General features: G+C 39.4%; 1 protein-coding gene across 4 annotated transcripts in view; it reads right to left on the reverse strand.

Annotated features, from left to right (window-relative positions):
- The window catches only part of SIK3 (SIK family kinase 3), a 255842-nt gene that overhangs the window by 71967 nt on the left and 157404 nt on the right, over positions 1–26471 (reverse strand). For all 4 annotated transcript variants that reach the window (XM_043899984.1, XM_043899965.1, XM_043899974.1 and 1 more), the window contains exon 4: positions 8538–8699. In XM_043899984.1, the coding sequence (XP_043755919.1) occupies positions 8538–8699 (162 nt within the window). The remainder of the gene's footprint in view (positions 1–8537; positions 8700–26471) is intronic.

A 26471-nucleotide genomic window follows, 5' to 3' on the forward strand; every position in this document is an offset into this window, starting at 1 on the left:
CCTTTTGAATGAAAGTACATTAATATTTCATTGTGAAGTTCCAGTCTTAAGAATATGATTCAGAAGAGAGAATTTCCCCAACTGCATTTTCCCAAGGGTCAATATACGTGACGGTTGCTTAGCCCTGCTAGTTGAGAGTCCTCACCATTTAAGGATGTGAGTACCGGGTGAGGCGTTATGACATCTAGGCTCCATTAGGACCCAAATCTGGGAAAGTTACATGGCCTCTCCGAGTCTCAATTTACTCCCTGTCAACCAGGGAGGTGTACTGAAAGATTACTGAAATAAAGGGTGTTAGTATCATGACATAAAATTTGGGAGTGATATGATGAATATTGCATAACTACTTTTACTGAGGGATATTCTCAATCACCAGACTATGGATGGGGTCTCAGAAACCAAGGTTTCCAACTTTTTTTTTTCTGTAGGACTATATCTCAGTATATTCATACTGGGGGTGAAAGGTCAATGAAGTTATTACCAAATGTTTTCGTTTCTCACTTTTAAAAAATGAAGTAGTCTAGATCTCACTGCATTAAAGGTCAAAAATTTCCACAGTACCTTAAATCCATGCACTGTGGAAATTCTTTCCAAAATATTGGCTTTGCTGTAGCTGAACTTCAGATCTTTGCTGTCTACTGATTGCCAACTAAAACAATAACACCGGAGTGGAAACCATCTCATGGAGACCATTCTGGGAGTCGACATTTAAAGAAAAAAGTTTCCAACTTCCTTAGGTTAAAAAAAAAAAAAAGTTTCCACAATTTTCAAAACATTCTCATAGCGTCGGAGTATTTCAAATAACTTTGCTTCATGGAATAATCCAGCTACATTTGGGCAATCTTTTATAAATCTAGAAATTTCTCTAGTTTCTAGGGACAAGAATTAAAATTACTTCCAAACAGCAGTGCATCAACTGTTAAAAAATAAGGCAACAGCAGTTTTCTTTGATAGCTTAATATAATCCGTCAATAAGGAAATCTGATTTCTCTATTTCTAAACAAACATTGACTGCAAGTTCCCTCTTCCTGGCCCAGCTATGTGACTGGTTACCCAGTCCCAGAAGCTCTTCCTTGCTTGCATCTCTTGTGTCTGTTGCCCTTTTCTTCCTTTCCAGGTCCACTACCACCACCTGTATGCAGAATCTTACCATTTCACAGGCCTTCCCCACCCCACCCCACCCCACCCCATTCAACAAACTTATTTATTGAGCACCTGCTATGTTAGACCATTGAGGAACACATAATAGAGGTAAGCGTGGGAACTCCCCTGCTTACAGTCTAGTGGAGGAAATACACAAGAGCATGGATACCTCCGGAAAAAGGCAGATACCTGAAGTGGTACCTTACAGACGAGGGATAATTAGATAAAGCTACATCCCATTGCCTCAGTATGAACTTTTGATCCGTCTTTTAAACTTTTATTTATTTTTCAGAGTACACGTTCACAGTGCTTTACAAGGCTGTGTTAGTTCCTGCTGAAGAGCAACATGAATCGGCTGTATGCATTTCACAGGCTTTGAACTGATCTTCCTATGGCCTTCCTGTCCCCTCTCCCGACTCTTTTCTTTCCCTTATCCACCCTGAGTCTGATTTATTAAGCCTAGAAGTCAAACAATCTCGCAATCCAGTATAAACGCCGCCCCTCCCCACGTTCTCAGGCATGCCTCCCCTCCTCAAGTCTTCCCTCTCGCCAAGCTTTTCTGCAGACATGCTGTGTGCATCCTCTGCTATTCACGCTGCTCCAGCTCAGGCTCCCATTGTAACCAAAATAACCCCCCAATCCTCACCACGTGCACAGCGACCCATGTGAACTGGCCTGTGCCAGCTCCCTCACTTCATCCTTCCACTCCCCGCCTTATTTATCATCTCCAGCCAGGCAAACCTGTCTCTTATCCCCTAAACATGTTACCGTCACCTCACTCAGGCCTTTGCCTTGCTCTTCCTTCTGTTTGGAAGGCTGTGCCTGTCCTGGTTATCCTCCCACAAGTCATTTTACCACTTTCACAAGTCCTTATGAGAACTTTTTTCTTTATTAAAAAAAATTTTTTGGCTGGGTTTCGTGGTATGTGGGATCTATCTCAGTTCTTAACCAGAGATCAACCAACTCCCTCTCCCCGCTGCATTGGCATCATGGAGTCTTAACCACTGGACCACCAGGGAAGCCCTATGCGAGCTCATTTGTTCACGTGTTTACTGTCTATCTTCTGCCATCAGAATGTTAGTTCCAAGGGACTATTTTACCTGCTGCTGTATCCCCAAGGTATCCCCAAATTAACATTTGCTGATCCTATTGGTGTTCTCTCCTCAACACCTATCCTTAAAGAAGTCTGCTCATCCTTTAAGACTCACCTCAAGGGCTATATTCTCAAAAGGATGATTCTGTCCTCATCACTGCTGTGTAAAGTTCAGACCCACCAAGTTATTGAGCACCTACTGTAGGACAGGTACGTGCAAGGCAGCAGGAGTGAAACAGTAGACAGGATCTGCTGACAATCCCTGTGGCAGTTGTTATCTAAGGGAATTTTGCAAACGAAAGTGGTTTCTTCATCCTCTGAACTCTGTGGTAATGGGACTATACAATTAACGTGATGATGAATCACAACGTGCTTTGTAACATCTCTCGCTATTGTATCAAACTGTAATTTGGCAGCTGTTGACCATGCTGCGACCCAGGGATATGAGGATGTGCTGAGGGAGCCAAGCTGTGCCTCCCCCATCTTGCATCTGCTCCTCTGTGGTCCTCACACATCTGAGGCAAGAAAAGAGAAAGATTAGAGACCAAGAAACCTATTCTTTTCCCAGCGACAAACTCTATACAAGAAAGGGGTTTGCAGGAGTGCTCTTTAAAAGAAATTCAAAGTTTTAGCAAGTTAAAGGTCTTTTGGAAACTCTAGTTTTCTAAACAAGCTATACTTGTATGCCAAATATGAAATTAAATGATATGTGTGAAAATGCCTTGCAAAGTACTTTTTATATGTGCTTGTCTTCAGTCCCTTAGTTGTGTCCAACTCTGCGACCCCATGGACTGTAGCCTGCCAGGTTCTTCTGTCCACGGAATTCTCCAGGCAAGAATACTGGAGTGGGTTGCCATTCCCTTCTCCAGGGGATCTTCCCAATCTTCCCAACCCAGGGATCGAATCCACATTTCTCACATTCCCTGGACTGGCAGGTGATTCTTTATCACTGAGTCACCGGGAGAGCCCACTTTTCATATACATAAAGCATAACCTCATTGCTGTCTACGCATTTGCTGCCCAAATAATACTGTAAATTCTCGAGGGTGGGAGTAGGTTCTCAGTCTTCTTTTCTCTGTTCCATGATAGTGGAGCATAAAGCTTTTGTTAAGAACCGTGAAGATTTTAGATATCCACTAAAAATTCTTAGACTTGGCAGTTCTTTCAGAAATAAAATTCTTTATTCTGAAAACAATCAATGCTTATTCTGGATTGCTAATGATAGAAACCAGAGAAACACTGGTCTGGAAGAAGCACAAGCTGGAATCAAGATTGCCGGGAGAAATATCAATAACCTAAGATATGCAGATAACATCACCCTTATGGCAGAAAGTGAAGAGGAACTAAAAAGCCTCTTGATGAAAGTGAAAGAGGAAAGTGAAAAAGTTGGCTTAAAGCTTAACATTCAGAAAACTAAGATCATGGCATCTGGTCCCATCACCTCATGGGAAATAGATGGGGAGACAGTGGAAACAGTGTCAGACTTGATTTTTTTGGGCTCCAAAATCACTGCAGATGGTGACTGCAGCCATGAAATTAAAAGACACTTGCTCCTTGGAAGGAAAGTTATGACCAACCTAGATAGCATATTAAAAAGCAGAGATATTACTTTGCCAACAAAGGTCCGTCTAATCAAGGCTATGGTTTTTCCAGTGGTCATGTATGGATGTGAGAGTTGGACTGTGAAGAAAGCTGAGCACCGAAAAATTGATGCTTTTGAACTGTGGTGTTGGAGAAGACTCTTGAGAGTCCCTTGGACTGCAAGGAGATCCAACCAGTCCATCCTGAAGGAGAGAAGTCCTGGGTGTTCACTGGAAGGACTGATGCTGAAGCTGAAACTCCAATACTTTGGCCACCTCATGCGAAGAGTTGACTCACTGGAAAAGACCCTGATGGTGGGAGGGATTGGGGGCTGGAGGAGAAGGGGACGACAGAGGATGAGATGGTTGAATGGCATCACCGACTCGATGGGCATGAGTTTGAGTGAACTCCAGGAGTTTGTGATGGACAGGGAGGCCTGGCATGTTGCAATTCATGGGGTCGCAAAGAGTCGGACACGACTGAGCGACTGAACTAATGATAGAAACATGTTTCAAATAATCCTAGAGAAGACAGGTTTGTGATCAGCACTAAGAAGCCTTTTTAAATTCTAAACCCAGAAAGACAACAAAGTATTCACCTGGGCTTCATTCTCTCTAGAAGTAGCATATAACAAAAATTCATAGCTAAGAGTTTAATCACAAAAACTCTTAAACCATGGACCGATGTTGCATCTTTTAATGCCTATAACTGAAATTTACCTCTTGTGTCCAGGAAACACACATTCTGTTGAAGAGGGCAAATACGGGCTTTTATACTTACTAGATTTTTACAGTAGTACCAAGAGTATTACATGTAAACTGTCACATTACTTCATAGAAAAAGTAAACAAATTCCTGCAAATACAAACATCCCTAGAACAACTTATTCATCTATTTTTGAACAGGATACATGACCTTTTCATCAAAACCACTAGGTATAAACAACGGACATGTGGACACAAGGTGGGGAGGGGAGGGTGGGACAAATTGGGAGAGTGGCAATGCCATATACACACTTCCACAGACATATATGCATCACCACGTGTAGAACAGGTAACTAGTGGGGAGCAGCTCTACAGTAAAGGGAGCTCAGCTCTTTGATGACTCAGAGGGATGGGATGAGGGGGCGGGAGAGAGACTCAAGAGGGAGGGGATATATGTATGCAAATGGCTGATCACTTCCTTGTATAGCAGTAACTAACATAACATTGTAAAGCAATTATATTCCAATAAAAAAAACCCACTACATAAATATTGACATAAGGAAAACAAACCCTTAGATTTCCTAATCTGAATTTTTATTAATTCCATGTTAATTTGCTACTATAATATATACGATTCTTTTTAAATGAGGTGCCTAAGACTAACACTATTTTAAATAAAACAAAAAAATCTTCCTTTCTTTCTCATGTGTTTCTTTTTATATGGTAGTTCTTTCTTACCAAGATTTACAATAATTTGTCAAAAATACTATTGAAAAGATCTGAAAGGATCTGAAAGTCACTTTGGGCTTTGAGAATAAAAACTGATTTCATTACTTATCTGCCTGTGTCCTGTCACAACCATCCAACATACCTCTCCAAAACTAGTCATGCTGTGGTCAGCTTCAATTAGGAGCATTTCTCCCTCTGGTCCATTGAACTCAGAGAAGGCTTGGGAGACGAGAATGGGCGTTCTATCTAACTCACGTGTAGGAGGAGCAGCTTAGGCAATGGCTGAGAAACTGCGTAACGACAGCATGTGGGAAAGAAGGCAAAGCCAGTGTCTGATAACTGCAGAGGAGCACAAACCCAGAGTGCTCATTTATCCTCTGCTTTGCGGTGAAAACAAATAACGAAAACAGGCTTTACGTGAATGAAGTAAAAATCCTGCCAAAATATATGTGTTAATACACAGAGAGCCCAGAGCTGAATGCCAGCATCCCTAGGAGTCTAGAATTACACATCAGCAGGTAGAAACTCATATTGTGACGACATAGGTTTAACAAAGAAAGCTTTAAAAAAATCTCCTTATCCAAATATTTGTCAGTAGAGACTCTAAATTGTCACCAATCCCTGCTTTATTACCTGGCTTTTCAACGCAAAAATTAAAAGCCATACAAATTGCGTGCATGTGTGTGTGTGTGTGTGTGTGTGTGTGTGTGTGTGGCTTTTCAACGCAAAAATTAAAAGCCATACAAATTGCGTGTGTGTGTGTGTGTGTGTGTGTGTGTGTGTGTGGCTTTTCAACGCAAAAATTAAAAGCCATACAAATTGCCCGTGTGTGTGTGTGTGTGTATGTGTGTGTGTGTGGCTTTTCAAGCAAAAATTAAAAGCCATACAAATTGCCCGTGTGTGTGTGTGTGTGTGTGTGTGTGTGTGTGTGTGTGTGTGTGTGTGTGTGTGTGTGTGTGGCTTTTCAACGCAAAAATTAAAAGCCATACAAATTGCCCGTGTGTGTGTGTGTGTGTGTGGCTTTTCAACGCAAAAATTAAAAGCCATACAAATTGCCCGTGTGTGTGTGTGTGTGTGTTAGTCACACAGTTGTGTCCAACTCTCCATGACCCCAGGGACTGGGGCTCACCAGGCTCCTCTGTCCATGGAATTCTCCAGGCAAGAATACTAGAATGGGTTGCCATTTCCTTCTCCAGGGCAAATTGCCCTTAACTAAACCAAAATGGTTCTAAATTCAAAATCAAGAACAAAAAAGCATAACAGGTTTTTTTTTTTTTTTTTTTTGGTCTTTGGTCAGCAGAATAAGACTGTAGCAGAAAACCTGGGGCTTTTTTTTACTCACTATCTTAATTACCAGTCCAAAGAGCCCTACAATGACATCTGCGGCTGGCTGAATAATAGTCCTTCAAAGATGTCCCTGTCCTAATCCGTGGAACTTTTGAATGTGTTACCTACTTTCGCAGACATGATTAGGTCAAGGATCTTAAACTTAATTTATTAAAAAAAAAAGGATCTTTTTTTTAAACTTCATTTATTTATTCATTAAAAACTTTATTTATATATCATTTATTTGGCTGTGCTGGCTCTTGGTTGTGGCACTTGGGATCTTCCATCTTCGTTGCGACCTGTGGGATCTAGCTTCCTAACCAGGGGTGGATCCTGGGCCCCTCCTGCACTGAAGTGTGAAGTCTTAGCCACTGGACCACCAGGGAAGTCACTAGGTTAAGGATCCTGGGCAGGAGAGACCACCCTGGAGGGCCCAATATAATCACAAGGGTCTTTTCAAGAGGGAAGAAGGGGGAATAGACTAAGAGTGAGAGATGTGACAATGGAAACAGGAGGTGGAAGAGTGATGTGAGAAAAGGGCTGGAGCCAAGGAACACAGAAGGACTCCAGAAGCTGACGAAGGGAAGGACACAAATTCTCCAAAAGCCTTAGATGGAGCCAGTCCTACCCCACCTTGATTTCAGCCCCACACAACTCATTCCAAATTTTGGACCTCCAGAGCTGTAAGATAATACACTTATAGTGTTTCAAGCCACAAAGTGTGCGGTCATTTGCTACATCAGAATAGATAATTAACACAATATTTTATTATACTTTTTAAGGATTGTGAAGCTTAGTAAGTATTATTATCATTAATTCAATTGAAGCTATAATAATGACAAAAGAGGGTTTGAAATTGTGAGGCCTTTCCCCCTGCCCAGCCTTGTGAGAACTGTCAGCATCTAGAGAGCATTACAGAATAAAAAACAGACATAAGGGCAAATAAAAAATTTAATTTCATGTAAGTAAAAGAAAGTATCTAATTCCTGTCTGCTGTATATTGAGCAAATACAGGACTCAAAGAGCTCACAGTTGAAAAGTTCTAATCAGCCCAACTCAGATAAACATAAGGAGAGGTGAATCCCAAGGATGTGAAAGCAGAGCCTGGAAAGTGGGCGGTTATGTACACAAAAGAAACGGTCAGAAGAATCACCAACCTACAGACAGGTACTCCGACCTCTCATGTGTAATATAAACTTGAATTCTGAATTACCATCTGGTCAAGGAGGGAAATCTTTAGAACTGCTTCTTACTTAGGTTTTTCGAGACAGTTATATTCTAGCTACACTTCTGTTTTCTATATGAGACTCCCTTCCTTTTTTATCTGGGAGATGAGGGACATAAAATGTAATACCAAAAACTGTCAGAAAACAAAAATGGCTTATTTTCATATCTACAGTTTCCATATAGACTGCAGTCACTTTCTTCTATCAATAGGTGGTGAGCTTGCATTGGTTAGGCAAATGCTGGCAGTTTAGGAAAACTGAAATATGAGGAGACTGAGGCAGTGAAAAGTGCTTTTTCAGGCACTGTCAGATGAGCAGATGAATGAAATCTGAGGATGAAAAGAGATGGACTGCCTTTAAACCACAGTAAGACCTATTCCTCTTAAAATCACAGTCTTAAGAATAAGCATGCTCTGTATCACAAATGACACAAATCAACCTTCTCAAGTGAGGGTGGACATACAACTTTATGGGGTCTTTTTACTACTTTATTCTATGTTGTATTCCTTATTTAAAAATCACTTTTTCTTTTCTCCCCAACCTAGTTGCATCAGAAACTATGTGAAAAATTTACATAAGTGTATTTTGAAAGTTTATTAATTTTCAAGCCACACACACAAAATCCTTTTCACAATACTTCTTTCTGAATAGACAGAAACAAGACAATCCCTTGCTTTAAGAACCCTGAAGGAAAAGCTTCTTTATTCCTATTGCACATCCTCAGCACACTTCTCACCTGCTATCTTGATATTCAGGTTGGCGTCCAGAAGCAAATTTTCAGCTTTTAAATCACGATGAACAATGTTCCGACAGTGACAAAAATACACGGCTGCAACAATCTGTTTGAACTTCCGACGGGCCTCCTTTTCTGCCATCCTGCCATGGGCCACCAGGTGGTCTGTGCCAAAGAAGAATACCATCAGTTCTCATTTGGGGACTGGTATAATTTCAAAAGGTAGAAGGAGGAGGGTTGCACGTGGGCCCGGCACAAGAGTGAGTCAAAGAAGTGAAACAAACAAATGGACAACAATGCACTTATAGTCTTGATTTGTAGCTATAAAATTCATCAGTAATCAGCACCCAAACCCCATTAAGTGTAAATCCCGTTACACATGTATGTGTATAAGAGCACACTCACCCCACCATAAGAAAGGGAGAGTTGTGAGGGGCACAGGTGATGGTTTTCTTCAAGGACTGTAATACTCAGCACCTGCCTGTTCACAGCTCCGTTGCAAAAGTTTACACATACACAGCAAACATGCACATGAGATAAGTATCAGTATCAGCAATATTTCCTGTGCTAAAGGGTGAGTCAAAAAGCAGAGTCACAGTAATCAATCATTTTAGGAGAGAACAGACAGAAATTAGTCATTACTAAGGGGGGAAATCCTGCTTTATATAGGACTCTGTCCAGGCTGGTATCTCTTTTGCTCTCAGGTGTTACAATCTGACATAAAAATGTATGTATTTGGTGACTATTCTCTGGAATGCACAGCAATATGCCTGCATCTTTACAAGTGCAATTACTGTGCTTACCAAATATTTTAAAACTGTTATGAAGCTTTACTGATAACATCAATAGAAAACCAAATGAAGTTTCTACCACTTTAAATGAAATAATCTCATTGGCTATGTTGCTAACTAAGGTACAACAAAAGAATTTACATGTGATAAACTTTGTATATCTCTAAATCAGGCTGTCTACTATGTTTAAAAAGGAATTGGGTTGATTCATAAGTTCTATAACTTTTTTCTAATCAGGGCAGTAGGTTTATATTAAACCAATGACATGCATATCCTAACCCAGTTCTTCATCTAACAACAAATACGGGTCATGACAGCTGATGGGATTAGAAACGTTAGTGACACAGTTTGCTCTGTCTGAAATCTGTAATAGCCTCTCAGCACTATCCTTAAACCAACTGATCCAGCTCGGGAAAAGATATATTTGCCATCATAAGCATCCTGAGATGGTGGGAAAGTGAAAAATTAGACAATATAAGTGACTATATTATTGTTTGTTTTCTAATAGTGTTTCAGTAACACTACCTGATTGTTTTGGCACCATCTCAAACCCCCATGGGACCAGTCAGATATATCTGTCTTTCACCACAGAGAAGAACTCTGAAATAAAATATATGCTCTAGTCAAGACTAAAAAGATTAAGAGCTTAGGACAAGAAATGGGGGAAGAGGGTGTAAAGAAGAGGGGGAAAAATGATAGTTCATCTACACAGCAGATTCTCTGTGTTGAACAATTCAAACAACACTCTGACCACAAAGAACATAAAACTTTGGAGACCAAGTACAACAGTAATTTTAAGAGCAAGGTTATAAGTAGATTATTTAAATTATTAAGACAGACTCCTCAAAGAAGCTGCTATAATTGTTAAGAGTTATCAATGACCACACACAAAATCTTTGAAGCATTTCCCTCAAAAACAATCATTATTATGGCCAAGATTACCAATTTGGTAGAAATAAAGAGAAAGTAAGAAGACTTTAGCTTAGATATTGAAAGGACAGCTTTCCACCAGAGTTTGGAGGTGGTGATAAATGAGCTCGCACACTGGTATGTTTAAGCTTCTGGTATGATCTGTCAAATGAACTTCAAACAACACAAAAGCCTGAGAGAGGGACAAGGAGTGAACATAAGCTGCTGAAGAACTGGACAGCCGTCAGAAGTGGACACCATGCACCACTGCAAGAGGCCATTCTCTAACAGTACCTGCTCCTTTGACCCACTACTGCTCTTAATCCAAGGCCTAATTATTCTAATAATGTGTTTTAGCTGCTAAACTCTGTCTAATTAAAGAGCTTTGAAGAGACAGCTATTCTTGAGAAACACAAAAATAAGCCCTTATGAAGTTTTACCATCAGAAGCTCATTTGGCCAATCCACCCATTAATTAAAATGCCCAGGAGACATTCATCTGGCAGTAAATACTAATTACCAGAACACATCAAAGAGCTTCTTAAACACAACAGAATGATTAATTTAGCAATTTCCAAAATAAGTGATTTTCTTTTATTAAAAAAAACTCTTTATATTTTCGAAGTACTTTGTTTTCCTAAAATGATTGGAAAGTTCTCAAAAATGTTACACAGGCCAGGAGCTGGTGGAATGCAGACTGGTTCTGTTTTATCTCTAGAATGACACTCTGGTTGTCCTTGGATGAATCGTTTATACTGCCAATATCTCTATCTCTTGATCTGCTAAACAGAAATAAATTCTGTTACATGCTATGGCCAAAGAAAGAACAGCATATTTGGGAATACACTCGCACTTTGTCTAAGAGTTATCATATATGACAAAATTTTAACTTCCAAAGACTTTTTTTTTAAAGCTATTTTAAAACAAAGTTCCACTCAATACTACATAAATGCTATTTCAGCATCTGGTTAACAAATCATAAGGATCTTTGTTCAGGATACTGTAGTGCTCAAAATTGATTTTTATTATTATACACCAACTGTCAATGTTACATGGTTCTGGTTACAAGGTATTTGTGACAGCACACTGGGTAAAACAGCTTAAATTATATAGCACTTTCACTAAAGAAGGCTTCCCTGGCGGCTCAGATGGTAAAGAATCTGTCTGCAATGCAGGAGACCTGGTTCGATCCTTGGGTTGAGAAGATTCCCTGGAGAAGGAACTGGCAACCCACTCCAGTATTCTTGCCTGGAGAATTCCATGGGCAGAGGAGCCTGGCAGGCTACAGCTCACGGGGTGGCAAAGAGCTGGACACGACTAAGCGACTAACACTTTCACTTTCTTTCCCTAAAGATATCTACAGTATCCCTAGAGCTATGACTATAAAGAAGACATACACAATTTACTTTTTAAAAAATGTGTTAGCTGTAAACATCAGATGTTTTTTCTGAGCCATTGTGTTTGACGTTTAAGTTTTCTTTGGGAGTTTTCTTCCCCACATCCAGGATCTTCATCCTGGCTCAATGTCATTCAGACTGCAGCCTCTGCCTTTATTTTTGCCCATCTTATTACCACCACTCCCCCCCCACCTACCAACCCACAGCCCTTATGAGTTTGCTTGCAGTGTAAACCTTAGGGTCTAGTGGGTGTGCCAGGAAGCCAACAGCCTGCAGTGGTTTGCAGTCCCTGCTGAAATTGCCTTTCAGCTGCCTGCTGACAAATGGCTGCTTTATGTTCATGAATGCTCCATAGGCAAGGAGCAAAAATTCTTCCAGTTCAAATATGATATTTAACTTTCAGCAAAGAAACCCAGAGCAGGAGGCCAACCTGGACTTAACACAAAGTCACAGCGCTGGAAAACACACTGGGGTAATTTCAGAAGGCAAATGAAACAAAACGGCTCCTGAACCACTTTAACATTCAAAGTAAAACATATTTCGAAACTTGTCAGGAGAAACCCAGTTGCAAGGAACTCTAAAGAGTTGTTCTGCTTCTTCTGGACAGCTTAGTGAGCTAGTTCTCCGAAATACTGGGCGAGATCCCACCCACATCACTAGTCCCAAGCAACCCACCCAGCTAGGACACTAGCTTCCTCTATTCCTAGGCTCGTGCCCCCACCCACTCACCCGAGTCTAGACAATATGCAATCTGTCACAGTAAACCCCTTTTCACCATCAATTAACTACTAATCTACTTAGTTCCCACTGTACCTGCAAATTTAAAGGTATTCTCTATCTTAACTTCAACCATTTCAACCCTGACAAAGATGAGGTGACTCTCAATTAGAAGGAAAAAACAATTCTCCTGTTTTCTAGCTCTTATTACAAGGAATCTACGAAATAAAAACTATAAAAACAAACAACAAAAAAGTAAGGCGTCTAAGTTTTCTTTCTCACTTTCCAATCACCATGAATCACTTGGCACTGGATTTCTATAATCTTTTTTATCTGTTTTTCCTTACAAAGTGGAAAAAAAAAAGTTAGCAACACTAAGGGATTTATATACCTCGTGAAGAGTATATTATTAGAAGGAGAGGGAATGAATTCTGAAGTTTCAAAAGTATTCAAGCACCAGTATTTATAAAGTTTGCTTCAGAATTCACTGCTTGTAATTTTGTCCCAATCTGACTCAAGAAGAAATATCTTGTGGTACATTTAGATTCTAACCTTTCAAAGAGCAAAAATACACACAAGGCAGTCTTAACGTCCCTAGACCAGCTCGCTGGAGTGTCAGAGGCATGCCACTAATGGGGTAGTGGTGGGGAGCCAACATTTCTTAAAATAAGTCACTTTTCCACTATAAACAGACAGTGTCTCCATTTGTCTGCTAGGTCTACGACTCGTAACTGACCCAAACACTAGCTGAAAATGAACATACCCTGACAGCAGGTCAAGCAACAGGGCAGAGACTTTTTTCATTTTTCATGATGAAGAAATAACTCAGTCTAGAAAGGGGGAAAGGCGGCTTGTGTGCTAAGCGAGGTGGCTACCTGCAAGGATCTCTGCCCATTCCAGGCTACCCACAGCTAGCAGTTCGTTGCTGTGCCACTCGGTTCTATCATTTCTTCTTTCTACACCCATGGAAACAACTTCCTGTTTATCAAACACATGCTTCTTTCCAAAAGAGCCAAGGCGAGGCCAAGATAACCCAGCTGCCTGGTAGCAGGTTAACAAGAGTGCACTCACTTAAATATCACACTGTCCGTAACCCTTGGACGCCCCAAGCTGCCAGGCACTAGAGGAAGAGGGCTTGTTATTTGTTTTTCCTTGACAAGAATCCAACTACCTCACAGCAGGCTTCTCTACTGTTGCTTCTTCTTACCACCATCTCTTTCCTTCATCCTTCCAGAGGTCCAGGCCAAAAACCCTCTGTCGTCTTTCCTTCTTTCTCCTATACCTCGCATCCAGGCCATTAGCAGATTTTATAAACTGTGCTGTCAAGATACACCCAGAACTCAACTATCCTCACCCCTATCCCCGCCCTAGTCCAGTAGCCATTACTGCCCTTCTGGATTGCTGCAAAACCTCGGAACACCTCTCCTAACCAGTACCCCTGATTCTGCCCCTGGCCCACCGCAATCTACTCTCAAAATGACAGCCAAAGTAGCAAGCTTTTTCCCCTAACCTTTTCTTTTGAAATAATTACAGACTCACAGGAAGGTGCAGAGATAGAACAGAGAAATCCCATGTATCCCTCACCCGGTTTCCTCCAATAGTTCAACCTTACATAATTACAGAACAATATCAAAAGCCAGAATTTGATATGGTTGGAATATGTGTATAACTCCTATGTCATTTTATCATATGTATAGATTTGTGGAACTACCACTGGAACCAAGATAAATAATTATTTGGAGTTACTCATTACTGAGTATTCTTGCAGGTATAAAAACAAAATGCATACTACGTTTTTCTGTCTATCCCAAATACTAAACCTTTTGCTTCAGGGTTCTGAGAAAACACAATTTTTCTGTGACACACAGCCACAAGATAAGCTTTAGTTCTAAAAGTTTTAGGCTAGAACAATTTCTATTTTTTCCTATGCCTCCTTACTACATAGAAAAGAGATCTTTGCATGTGATGGATGCTTATTAATTATAGATTAACTCTAGGAATAACAATCAGAGGAAAGACTATAAACTTTTATAAATACTATTTTTTTTTTTACTCTTTAACTTACCACTAACAAAGTTTGTAAACTATGCATAGTTTACGTTAAGGCTATTAAAACATGCCGTTCTTTTGATATGAGGTCTATTCACATTAATGTATAAAGGAGGATTTGCTTTCTTATAGTTTCTTAAAAAAATACTTCTAGATTAAGTATAAGCCCAGGCAGCCTGCGAAACAGAATCCCATATATCCTAAAATGCCTTTTAAGCATGTCATTCAGACATCTCAGAGGCAGTAAAAATGTTTTTCATGCTATACCAATATACTAGCCAAGGTGGGTTAGCTAATTTTGTAATACAGAGGTTCTTCTCTGATTCCTAGCATAATCTGCAGGCTCCAAGTCTAGCTCATTCTTTTAACATACCCATCTACCCTAGAAGAACTGGTCCATATTTTATATCAAATGGCATTTAGTCCATATACCTCTGTAACATCAGTGAGCAACTGTATTATAGTTGTTTCTCAACATGTATACCTCCTCCTCTAGACCAGGGGTTCTTTTTTCTTTCGAATCACAGTATCATTGCTTTACAATGCTGTGTTAGTTTCTGTTGTACAAAATGTGAATCAGCCATAAGCATACATACATCACTCTCCTTGAGCCTCCCTCCTACCCCACCGCCACCCCTCCAGAGCACCGAGCTGAGCTTCCTGCGCTACGCAGCAGCTTCTCACTTGCTGTCTATTTTAGTAGTATATATATATATCAATGCCACTCTCTCAATTTGTCCCATCCTTTCCTTCCTCCACTGTGTCCACAAGTCCCTTCTCTAGCTCTGAGTCTCTATTCCTGCCCTGAAAATATGTTCATCAGTACCATTTTTCTAGATTCCATATATATGCATTAATATACAATATCTGTTTTTCTTTATGACCTACTTCACTCTATATGATAGACTCCAGGTTCATCCATATCACTACAAATGACCCAGTTCCATTCCTTTTTATGGCTAAGTAATACTCCATTGTATATACATACCACATCTTCTTTATTCATTCATCTAAACCAGGGATTCTTAGTCCATGGATAGGTTTCCATCCACAATCCATATAAGGTCTAGGATAGTAAGTATAGTGTGCTTCCGTTTGTGTGGTAAGGAAGAGGAAATACAAATATGTATGAGGGTATACATGTGTATATTTATATTTCTGAAAAGAAGTAGTATTAAATGGGAAACTTCTTAAAATGGTTACTTACAAGGGAATGGCAGTTGCCAAGGGATGGGAGAGGGGTAAATGGGGAGTTGTTATTTAATGGGTACAAAGTTTCAGTTTTAGAAGATGAAAAGAGTTCTGTGGATGGATGGTGCTAATGGTAGCACAATAATATCAACATAATTAATGCCACTGAACTATATACTTAAAAATGGTCACAACGGGGCTTCCCTGGTGGTCTAGTGGTTAAGAATCCACTTCACAACGCATGGGACACCGGTTCGATCCCTGGTCCAGGAAGATCTCACATGCCGTGGGGCAACTAAGCCTGTGTGACACAACTACTGAAGCCTCTGCTCTGCAGGGAGAAGCCACTGCTAAGAGGCCCAAGCACCACAGCTAGAGAGCAGCCTCCACGCGCAGCAACTAGAGAAAGTCTGTGTGCAGCAACAAAGACCCAGGGCAGCCGAAAAAAAAGTATTTCTTTAAAGATGGTTACAATGAAAATTTTTATATATATTTTACCAGGTGTTTTTTTTAATCTCTCCCCCTCCCTATCCCCATAAATGCACGTGCCTGTGCACACACACACACACACACACACACACACACACACACACACACATACATCAGCCCATAAAATATCAGAACATCAAAGTTTGAAAGCACACTCAATTACTATGCCCTAATTTCAAAAATGAACTAAAAATCTCTTTATATAACTCAAGTATTTTAAACATTATGACTAAAATATCTTTATTTTTCTAGTAGCTTCATTTTGTCAGAAAAAAATGTTCATTTTCCAAAGAAGGTTAACAATAAACAGTTTAGAAAACTCACAAAAAATATTAATATAGGAGCCATGTAAAAATACACCTTTTGCTCATTCTCTGGAGCATTTATTATTATCTTATGACAGAATCAGCAGGATTGCCGGACAACAACTATGAATCTATGAATGGATATTTAGCAGTAAAGAGAAGTCATCAAATTATAATTTTTTAAGCATTAAGCACAAGCAGCTCCCTCATATCTTGGGCAGGTTGCAAATATAAATGCTAAAAAGTCTGATATTAAGAAAATAAAACAAAAGAATGAAGAACAATGAATAGGAAATTAATTAGAAAAGGAAATAGATTATTTTATGAAATTCTGTAATAGTCACTGACTTGTCAATAAAGCCTTAAAAAAGAGCTAGTTTTTCTAACCAAAGGGAGTAAATAATTTATATAACTAATATAAACTATAAACATATAATTTATATAACTAAAATAGTATTTTACTTATAAAAAATATATAGAATGCTGTGAGGATTAAATAAGAAAAGCATGTTACAACAGCCACCACCCAGCACATAGCAGTGTATTCAAATAAACAACAGTGATAGTGTTCTCAAACATGCAGGAGGCTGCAAGATAACACATGTAACACCTAATATCTAGTACATGTTGCTGTTTGGTGTTCAGTCACTAAGGCATGTCTGACTCTTTGTGATCCCATGCAAGCCAGGATTCCTGTTCTTCACTGTCTCTCAGAGTTTGCTCAAACTCATGTCCATTGAGTCAGTGATGCCAACCAAGCATCTCATTCCCTGTTATTCCCTTCTCCTCTGGCCTTCAATCTTTTCCAGAATCAGGGTCTTTTCCAATGAGTCACTTCTTCGCATCAGATGGCCAAAGTACTGTAGCTTCAGCTTCAGCATCAGTCCTTCCAATGAATAATATAAGGGTTGATTTCCTATAGGATTGACTGGCTTGATCTCCTTGCAGTTCAAGGGACTCTAAGAGCCTTCTCCAGCACCACAGTTCAAAAGCATCAATTTTTCAGCACTTAGCCTTCTTTATGGTCCAACTCTCACATCTGAACATAACAACTAGAAAAACCATAGTTTTGACTAGAGGGACCTTTGTCAGCAAAGTGATGTCTCTGCTTCTTAATACGCTGTCTAGCTTTGTCACAGCTTTCCTTCCAAGGAGCAAGCGTCTTTTAACTTCATGGCTTCAGCCACCACCTGCAGTGATTCTGGAGCCCAAGAAAATAAAATCTGCTGTTTCCATTTTCCCCCATCTATTTGCCATGAAGTGATGGGACTGGATGCCATTGGTTTTTTGAATGTTGAATTTTAAGCCAGTTTTTTCAGTCTCTTCTTTCACCTTCATCAAGAGGCTCTTTAGTTTCTCTTCACTTTCTGCCATAAGGATGGTATCATCTGCATATCTGAGGTTGTTGATATTTCTTCCAGCAATCTTGATTCCAGCCTGGGATTCATCCAGGGCAGCATTTTGCATGATGTGCTCTGCATATAAGTTAAATAAGAAGGGTGACAATATACAGCACTGACATACTCCTTTCCCAATTCTGAAACAGTCAACAATCATTTTGTTTAATATCCAGTTCTAACTGTTGCTTCTTAACTTTCATACAGATTTCTCAGGAGGCAGGTGAAGCAGTCTGGTATTCCCATCTCTTTAAGAACTTTCCACAGTTTGTTGTGATCCACACAGTCAAAAGCTTTAGTGTAGTCAATGAAGCAGTAGATGTTTTTCTAGAATTCTCTTATTTTTTCAATGATCCAGTGGATGTTGGCAATTTGATCTCTGGTTCCTCTGCTTTTTCAAAACCCAGCTTGTACATCTGAAAGTTCTCGATTCACTTACTGCTGAAGCCAAGCTTGAAGGATTTTGAGCATTATCTTGCTAGCATATGAGATGAGCACAATGGTGTGGTAGTTTGGACATTCTCTGGCATTGCCCTTCTTGAGACTGGAATGAGATTTGACCTTTTCCAGTCCTGTAGCCATTGCTAAGTTTTCCAAATTTGCTGGCATAATGAATGCAGCACTTTAACAGCATCATCTTTTAGGATTTGAAACAGCTCAACTGTAATTCCATCACCTACACTTGCTTTGTTTACACTAATGCTTCCTAACAGCCACTTGACTTCACACTCCAGGATGTCTGGCTCTAGGTGAGTGACCATACTATCACGGTTATCCGGGTCATGAAGACCTTTTTTGTACCGTTCTTGTATGTATTCTTGCCACCTCTTCTTAATCTCTTCTGTCTCTGTTAGGTCTTTACCGTTTCTGTCCTTTATTGTGTTCATCTTTGCATGAAATGTTCCCTTGGTATCTATAATTTTCTTGAAGAGATCTCTAGTTTTTCCCATTGTATTGTTTCCTCTATTTCTTTGCATTGCTCATTTAGGAAGATTTTCTTGTCTTCCCCTTGCTATTCTTTGGAACTCAGCATCCAGTTGGGGGTATACCTTTCACTTTCTTTGCATTTCACTTCTCTTCTTTTCTCAGGTATTTGTAAAGCCTCTAGTTATACAATTTGGTCTTTTCCATTCTCTACTCTGTTGGTGTCTGAGAATCCCATAGCATAAATAAATGGCTGTGTGAGAACTTCTGGGTTCCATACATGTTGGCACCTTTAGGAAATGTTATTTTTAAGGCACCGAGAATGTCCATAATAAATCATACACACTTCAACACAGTACTGTTAAGTTAATAATTTATTTTAAATGCCTATGAATTCTGCCTGGTATTCAGGAAACTTTTCTTGATACAGTGCTGGATTTATGACTTCATGGTCTCAAATAGGAAGTCTGGGGATGTATATCTAAAGAAATCATACTGTGGAAATTTAAAATTATGAGTTTAGTGGTTTACGAAACTAACCAGTTTCTCAGTTCTGTTTGTAAAGTTAAACAGACCCACACTGTCATGGCTGCCCCTTTATAATACAGTGCCAAACAGTATGCAATAATCATTTCAATAAATCAACTGAATGAGCAATAAATGCTCATTCAATAACCATTTATTGAAGCCTATTACATTGCTTCAGCACTTCCCTGTGGCTCAGCGGTAAAGAATCCACCTGCCAATGCAGGAGACACAGGTTTGATCCCTGGGTCAGGAAGATCCCCTGGAGAAGGAAACGGCAACCCACTCCAGTATTCTTGCCTGGAAAATCCCATAGACACAGGAGCCTGGAGGGCTACAGTCCTTGGAGTTGCAAAGAGTTGGACCCGACTTAGTGACTGTGCAATGCAATGCCAATTACACTGCTTAGAATTCATAGTCGTTAATAAATATTTCTCTGTTGTTACCCAGAAAACAAAAAGGTATTTTTCCTTCCATGTCAACAACTCCTTGAGCTAAAATGTGTATGGAATAACATGAAGATTCCATGTTTGACTTGGTTATCTTTGTGAAACAATGAAATAAATCTGTTAGACACTGCATTAAACAGTGAAGACACAGATAAGATTCAAATGTCACAATCTGCGATCTAGTGACATTCTTTCATTCACTTTGTCTTTCATTCAATAGATCAATAAATATTTAATAAGCATGTATTCTCTATGGGAACTATTCTAAGTACTGTTTATTAGCAAGGCTCAAAATTTACAAAGTCCTTACTCTTATGAGGCTTATATTTTATGAGGCTTTATATATGTCTGTTGTCGATAAAAACCAAGAAGAATAATAAAACAGAGAAGGAACTAGAGAGGAGTGAGCCAATAGGAAGAGTGAGATTTCAGACAGTATGGCTAGCAAAGCCCTCTCTAATAAGGTAACATTTGATAGGAGACCTGAAGGAAATGGACGAGAGAGCCATGTAGATATCTGGGGAGAGTATTTCAGGAAGAAGAAATGGAATATATCAAGACCTTAAAGTGGGAACATATCCAGAGTTTAACAAACAAGAAAGAGATGTCAATATGAAAAGGTGGGAGAGTATTAGGTGCTGAGGTCACAGAGGCTGCTGGAGACCATATAACACAGAGGTGTATAGACTATGCACTTATTCCAAACAGATGAAAAAAAGTGAAAGTCGCTCATTCATGTCCAACTCTTTGTGACCCCATGGACTATACAGTCCATGGAATTCTCCAGGCCAGAATACTAGAGTGGGTAGCCTATTCCTTCTTTAGCACATCTTCCCAACCCAGGAATCAAACCAGGGTCTCCTGCATTGCAGGAGGATTCTTTACCAGCTGAGCTACCAGGGAAGCCCAAACAGAAGAGAAAGCTGATAGAAATAGAAAACTGAGTGGGAACATTCCACTTTTACTTTAAAAGAATCACTCTAGCTGCAATAGAGGAATCAGAGCAGATTCAGGGAGACTGGATAAAGGCTACTGCAGTAATCCTAGCAAGAGAGGAGTATGACTTCGATCAGGTTGGTATTGGTTGAGGTGATGATAAGTGACCAGATTCAGCATATATTCTGAAGGTAGAGTCACCATGATTTACTGATGGCTTTGGCCTGAGGTATGAAAGTAAAAGAGAAATTAAGTATGACTCTATAGAAGCTTTTGGTGTGAGGAACTAGATGCATAGATTTGCAGTTATTGAGAGAGGAAAGACTGGTGAAAAGAAAAAGTTGGTGAATGGAAACCAAGAGTTCAGTCTGCACATGTTAAGACATATGGTCCATCAGACCAAGGGGAGATATTGCATAAACAGCTGAGTATATAAACCAGGAATTCAGAGAACAAGTCAAACTGGAGATTTAAAATTTGGAAGTCAGCAGTTGCATGGGTCATAAAAATCAACAAGGGAGTAGATGTGCATAGAAGAAAAGAGGTCCAAGTAACTGAACCAGGCAGCACTCCAAAATTTAGATGTCAGGAAGATGAGGAGGATCTGGCAAAAGACCCACCGAGAAAAGTGATCAGTCAAGAGACTACTGTCTGAATTACTCAGTCTACTATAAGTCAATGACATAGAAACATAAAAGAAAAAGGAAAACTTACTGCAAATAGTGCTACGGCAGAGGTGTGCTCAGAGGAAGGAAAAAGGCAATAACTCTCTAGCACAATCAGGGCAGAGTTCTCAGATGGCATAACATTTTGAGAAGGGTTATAAAAGTTGAGTAGCAACTAATGGGGCAAAGAAGCAAGGCTCGGCTTTTGTATCTTGTGTTCCGACACCTCCCAAACAATTTCTCTGTGGACAACAAACCCTTTAGAGACCTTGTGAAGAAAAAAAGGACAGTATTCTATATGGGATTAGGAAATTTAAGTCCCCACTAGCTTCATACTAGGAACATGTAAGGGCATCTGGTTAACCCCTTTCTGTCTCTTTTCCTTCACATTTATCAATGTGTCCGACTCTTTGTGACCCCATGGACTATACAGTCCATGCAATTCTCCAGACCAGAATACTGGAGTGAGTAGCCATTCCATTCTCCAGGGGATCTTCCCAACCCAGAAATCAAACCCAAGTCTCCCACATTGCAGACAGATTCTTTACCAGCTGAGCCACCAGGGAAACCCAAGAATATTGGGGTGGGTAGTCTATCCCTTCTCCAGCAGATCTTCCCCACCCAGGAATTGAACCAGGGTCTCCTGCATTGCAGGCGGATTCTTTACCAGCTGAGCTACCAGGGAACCCCCTTATCAAAGACTGTGAAACTCATTTCACAGTCCACAGCTCCACACAGTCTGCCAGTTGCTTATGCAATGTCCATAGCCTTGAGGATAATTTATCTGATAATTTAACCTCATGTTTATCTGAACCTTGTCTCCAGCGACCTATAACCACCAAAATTCAGCAGGTTTCCTATGGCCACACCTTGAACTTGTCTCTGCCTGATAGTTTTATACCTCTGAAATTCTAAACTTCAATAGTATACGCCCCTCTCTCTCAATATAATCTTCTAGATCAGCAATGTTGAATAGAAATAAAATGTGAGTCATTTACATAATTAAAGATTTTCTTGTAGTCACATTTTAAAAAATGATTAATTTTGAAATTAAGAATTTATTTAAACCAATATATCAAAAATATAATCACTGCAACATGTAAACCATGTGCACACTGGCAATGAGAGGTTCTCTTTTTTTCACACTAAGTCTTCAAACTCCAGTGTGTATTTCACACTTACAGCATACCAATTTCAAGCCATACATTGTCTATAGTCAAGGCAAAATGTAATTTTACCAAAATAAGAATTGAGTTTCAATGGGAAAATGTTTTACACTGTGTATAATAAAGAACTGGCCTTGCCCAACATGATAGCCTGGCTTTATCCTTTGGCTTCCAGAGGTCTGGGCCTTTGGAGTGTATGCTTCATGGGAGTGTCTCTGCCTGGGGACCTTGGGTCATACCTGGTAGTCTAACAAGATGAGTTAGCAAGGGACTGGCCATACCCACATAGTCTTAGGGTGTGAGCTGGCCACACTAGAACAATGTGACTTAGGGTGGGAGCTCTGGGTCAGCTGGCCTGGAGACAGAGGTCAACCATGTAAGTATGCAATCAGTCGATCAACCTTTCCTATGTAAAACAGAATCTCTGAACACAGAGGCTCAGGTGAGCTTACCTATGGACAAGACTGCATACTATCACATATCAACACCAGGAGAGTGAGACATTCTATGAGGAGAGGAAAACAAAAGCTCCATGTTTGGTACTTCTCATGGACTCTGTGCTTCTTCCCTCAGATGATTTTAATCTGAATCCTTTCATTGTAACTATGAGTTAAATAGCTTTCAGTGAATTCTGTGAGTACTTTTAGCAAATTATCAAAGATGAGGGTGGTACTGCGAAATTCCTGAACTTGCAGTTGGTGCCAGAAGTGAGGATGGACTTGGGTGCTCAACTCTGAAGCTGGCTAACTCTCTGAGTTGTCCTAAAACTGCTTCAGCTTTTAAATGTTAATTCCATTCAAAATTCAGTTCCTCGGCTGCACTATCTACTAATACATTTCAAATGCACACAGTGGCTACAGTATTGGGTACACTTTCAGACTTTCATCTCTTTGATCTTGTTATGCCCAACACACTTGCTTTTAAACTTCACCTAGATCTCTAGCGTTTAAAATTCCTCCTATTTACGATCATTCATCCTGATCTCACTTGCCCTATACGGACGGCCCTTTGAGCCGAAGCCCAATGACCCACACATCATTTACTTTAATGTTAGTGGTCTGAATTTCTTTGCCAACTGTCTCTCAAACTATTGCACATGATTTTATGTCATGTTAGTTACATCTCAATTTTTTAAAGTTTTTTTTTTTAAATAAAAATGTTTAGAATATTGCCTGGTACATAACGCTGCTGTGGACATGTTGTACAAGTCTTTAAACTGACTAGCACTTTACAAACACTCATCTAATCCTCACAACAACCTTTGGAGATAAGTGGTGCCTTCATCATCATCATTAGTATTACTATTATTATTATCTTCATTTTAAAGACAGAGGCAGTGAGGTTAAAAAAAATTGCCCACTATTACAAAGGCAGTAAGTAGAGGAACTGGGATTTGAATCACAGCAGTCTGACTCTATCCATATTCTTAACCACTAACAATGCCACTTTAACTCTATAATCCATTTCTCCATCCCCATGGCCATTACTCATCAGACAATTCTCAGTTCTCATCTCTTTTACTGCAGTAGCCTTCTAAGTGCTCTTGCAGACCCCTCTCCTTCAAATATATCCTTATATTGCCATCAAAATACCCTTTCTTAAACAAGTCAAACTGAATTCTGGCCCTTATTTAAAGCTCTCCCATAGCTCACTATCATCTAATAATGGAAGAAACTCTTAGTAGCCACAGACTTATTTATTTAAATGAAATCTTATGTGGAAATCAATTTAATTTTTATTTAAATGAAATTTTATGTGGCATATTGGGTATAAAAGCAGACAGGCTCCTGTTGAATATGAGGGAAACATGGGAGTAGACTGAATATATTTGCGGGCAAAGCATGACTCTTTAGCTCTGCCTCACATAATTTCTTTCTCAGAGATGGCATCTTACACATTTTCAAATGACCCTTAGAACTTTTGGGATAACCTGAAAACCACTAGCCTATCACTTAATCCTCTGAGAAACTAGTCCTAGTTCTGTGAATACACCAAGTTGTTACATGCTTTAGGGTCTTTATGACCTCTGGAAAGGTCATTTTGACTTGGCAAACTTCTCATACATGATAACTCTGTTCAAGCTTTACTCCCTTCACAAAGACTTCTCTAACCTACTCTTCAGTCCAACAATTGCAAACAGTGCTCCCCATCTTCGTCATATTCCTAAATGAAGGTGTCCTGATGACGTACAACATAGTACTTGAAACTGAAGAAAATATTCCAGATATGGTGTGACTGCCACTAGAGGTAAGCTCACTACAACTCTTTTAGCAAATCTGAACTTGGAATTAGGAGCCAACAACTATTCAAAGCAGTTTTGTGTTTTAATTAGCCAAGGACTCTGGGATAAAGTTCCTCACTAACATTTACACATAGAGCAGAAACTTCCAAGCATCATTATTCATCACTTCAAGTAACCATGCAAAACTCTGGGCCAAACCAACCATCTATGTTCTTCACTCCGATATCTAAGCTGCCAAGAACTGCTAACAAACACGGAAGACAAGCCACAGCAAAGTTAATTAAGATCAACAGCTGCCAGACTTTCAAGCTGCCTATACAACCTTCGACTTGTCTCCTGCAGCTATCTCTTTCATTTCCTTTAGCTGCTGTTTCAAGATCTCATCTCGGCATACAAGTGATTTTCTTACTTCTTAAAAATTAGTGATTAGGTATTCAGATTCTAAATCTTAAATCTCCCAAGTATCAATCTCACACAAATACTTCAGCGAATTTACCAGCCTTGAACTCTATGTCTACCCACTTCCTCTCTTTTCACACAAAACTAATCCCGCACTGATGCACTAGAATGTTTCGCCTTGTATCTCTTTGTGGTAGTTACCAACTCTCTCTCATTCCTTCCCATTATAGCCGACTTTCTCAAGAGTCATTTGAGAAATGACTTCTAAGTACTAGCCTTCAAAGTATGGGACTGATTTTTATCTCAGTAGATGCTCTAGGGATTATAACATGCATCTTAATTGATCACAGTCTACTTCAAATTAATGCTGACTTGATTCAGGTAAAATACAGAACGTTATTCCAATAGAACTCCATTTCCTCAAACTTCCTTTAGATACTTACATCAATCTCTGCTAGAAATCCAGAAATAGTGTCACAGTTACTTTAAGTCATTTTATGCCTTTTAAAGAAATTAAGAGAATAAAAGAGGGAAAAGTTATATGTATATACTCTTTTATTTCCTAGACATTCATCTTTCCTGATTTTCTTCATTCCCTCCTGTGGCTATGAGTTACCGTTTGGCATCACTTGCTTTCAGTCTGAGCATCTCCTTTGGGATGGCTTCTAATAGCAAATCTGCTTATACAAGAAACTGTCTTTATTAATAGTTATTTAGGGATGACTTTATTCTGCCTTCATTTAAAAGGATATTTTTGCTAGATACAAAATTCATGGTTCAGTTTTTTATTTCGGCATCTTAAACATGTCAATCCACCACCTCCATTTTTTCTGGTGAGAATCCAGCTATAAATCATATTGCTCTTACCCCATATGTGATGAGTCAATTTTCTCTTGCTGCTTGCTCTTTGTCTTTTAGCAAACTGACAGTGATGTGTCTAGATGTAGATCTTTCTGCAATTATCCTACTTGAGACTCAATGAGCCTCTTGAGACCATAAATTGATGTTTTATAATACACTTTAACAATCTCTGGCCACTATTTCTTCAAATATTCTTTCTGTCCCTTTCTCCTTTCCTTATGGAATTCCCAATATACAAATGTTGGTAAACTTGATCTTGTTTCATAGATTTCAAAGGTTGTGATTATTTTTCTTCAATGGTCTTCTCTCTGTTCTTCAAACTGGATTATTTCTATTGATAGTTCCTCAGGGTTTTTTTTATTTTTTCCTTGCCACCTAAAATCTGCTCTTGAACTCAACTAGTGTATTTTTCATCTCAGTTATTGTGCTTTTCTAGAATTTCCATTTTCTTCTTTTTTAATAGTTTCTAAATCCTTATTGAGATTCCTTACTTATTAAGTCATTGTCATCATATTTTCTGTTAGTT

The sequence above is a fragment of the Cervus elaphus genome, chromosome 1, assembly GCF_910594005.1.
Source record: "Cervus elaphus chromosome 1, mCerEla1.1, whole genome shotgun sequence".
NCBI lineage: Eukaryota > Metazoa > Chordata > Mammalia > Artiodactyla > Cervidae > Cervus > Cervus elaphus.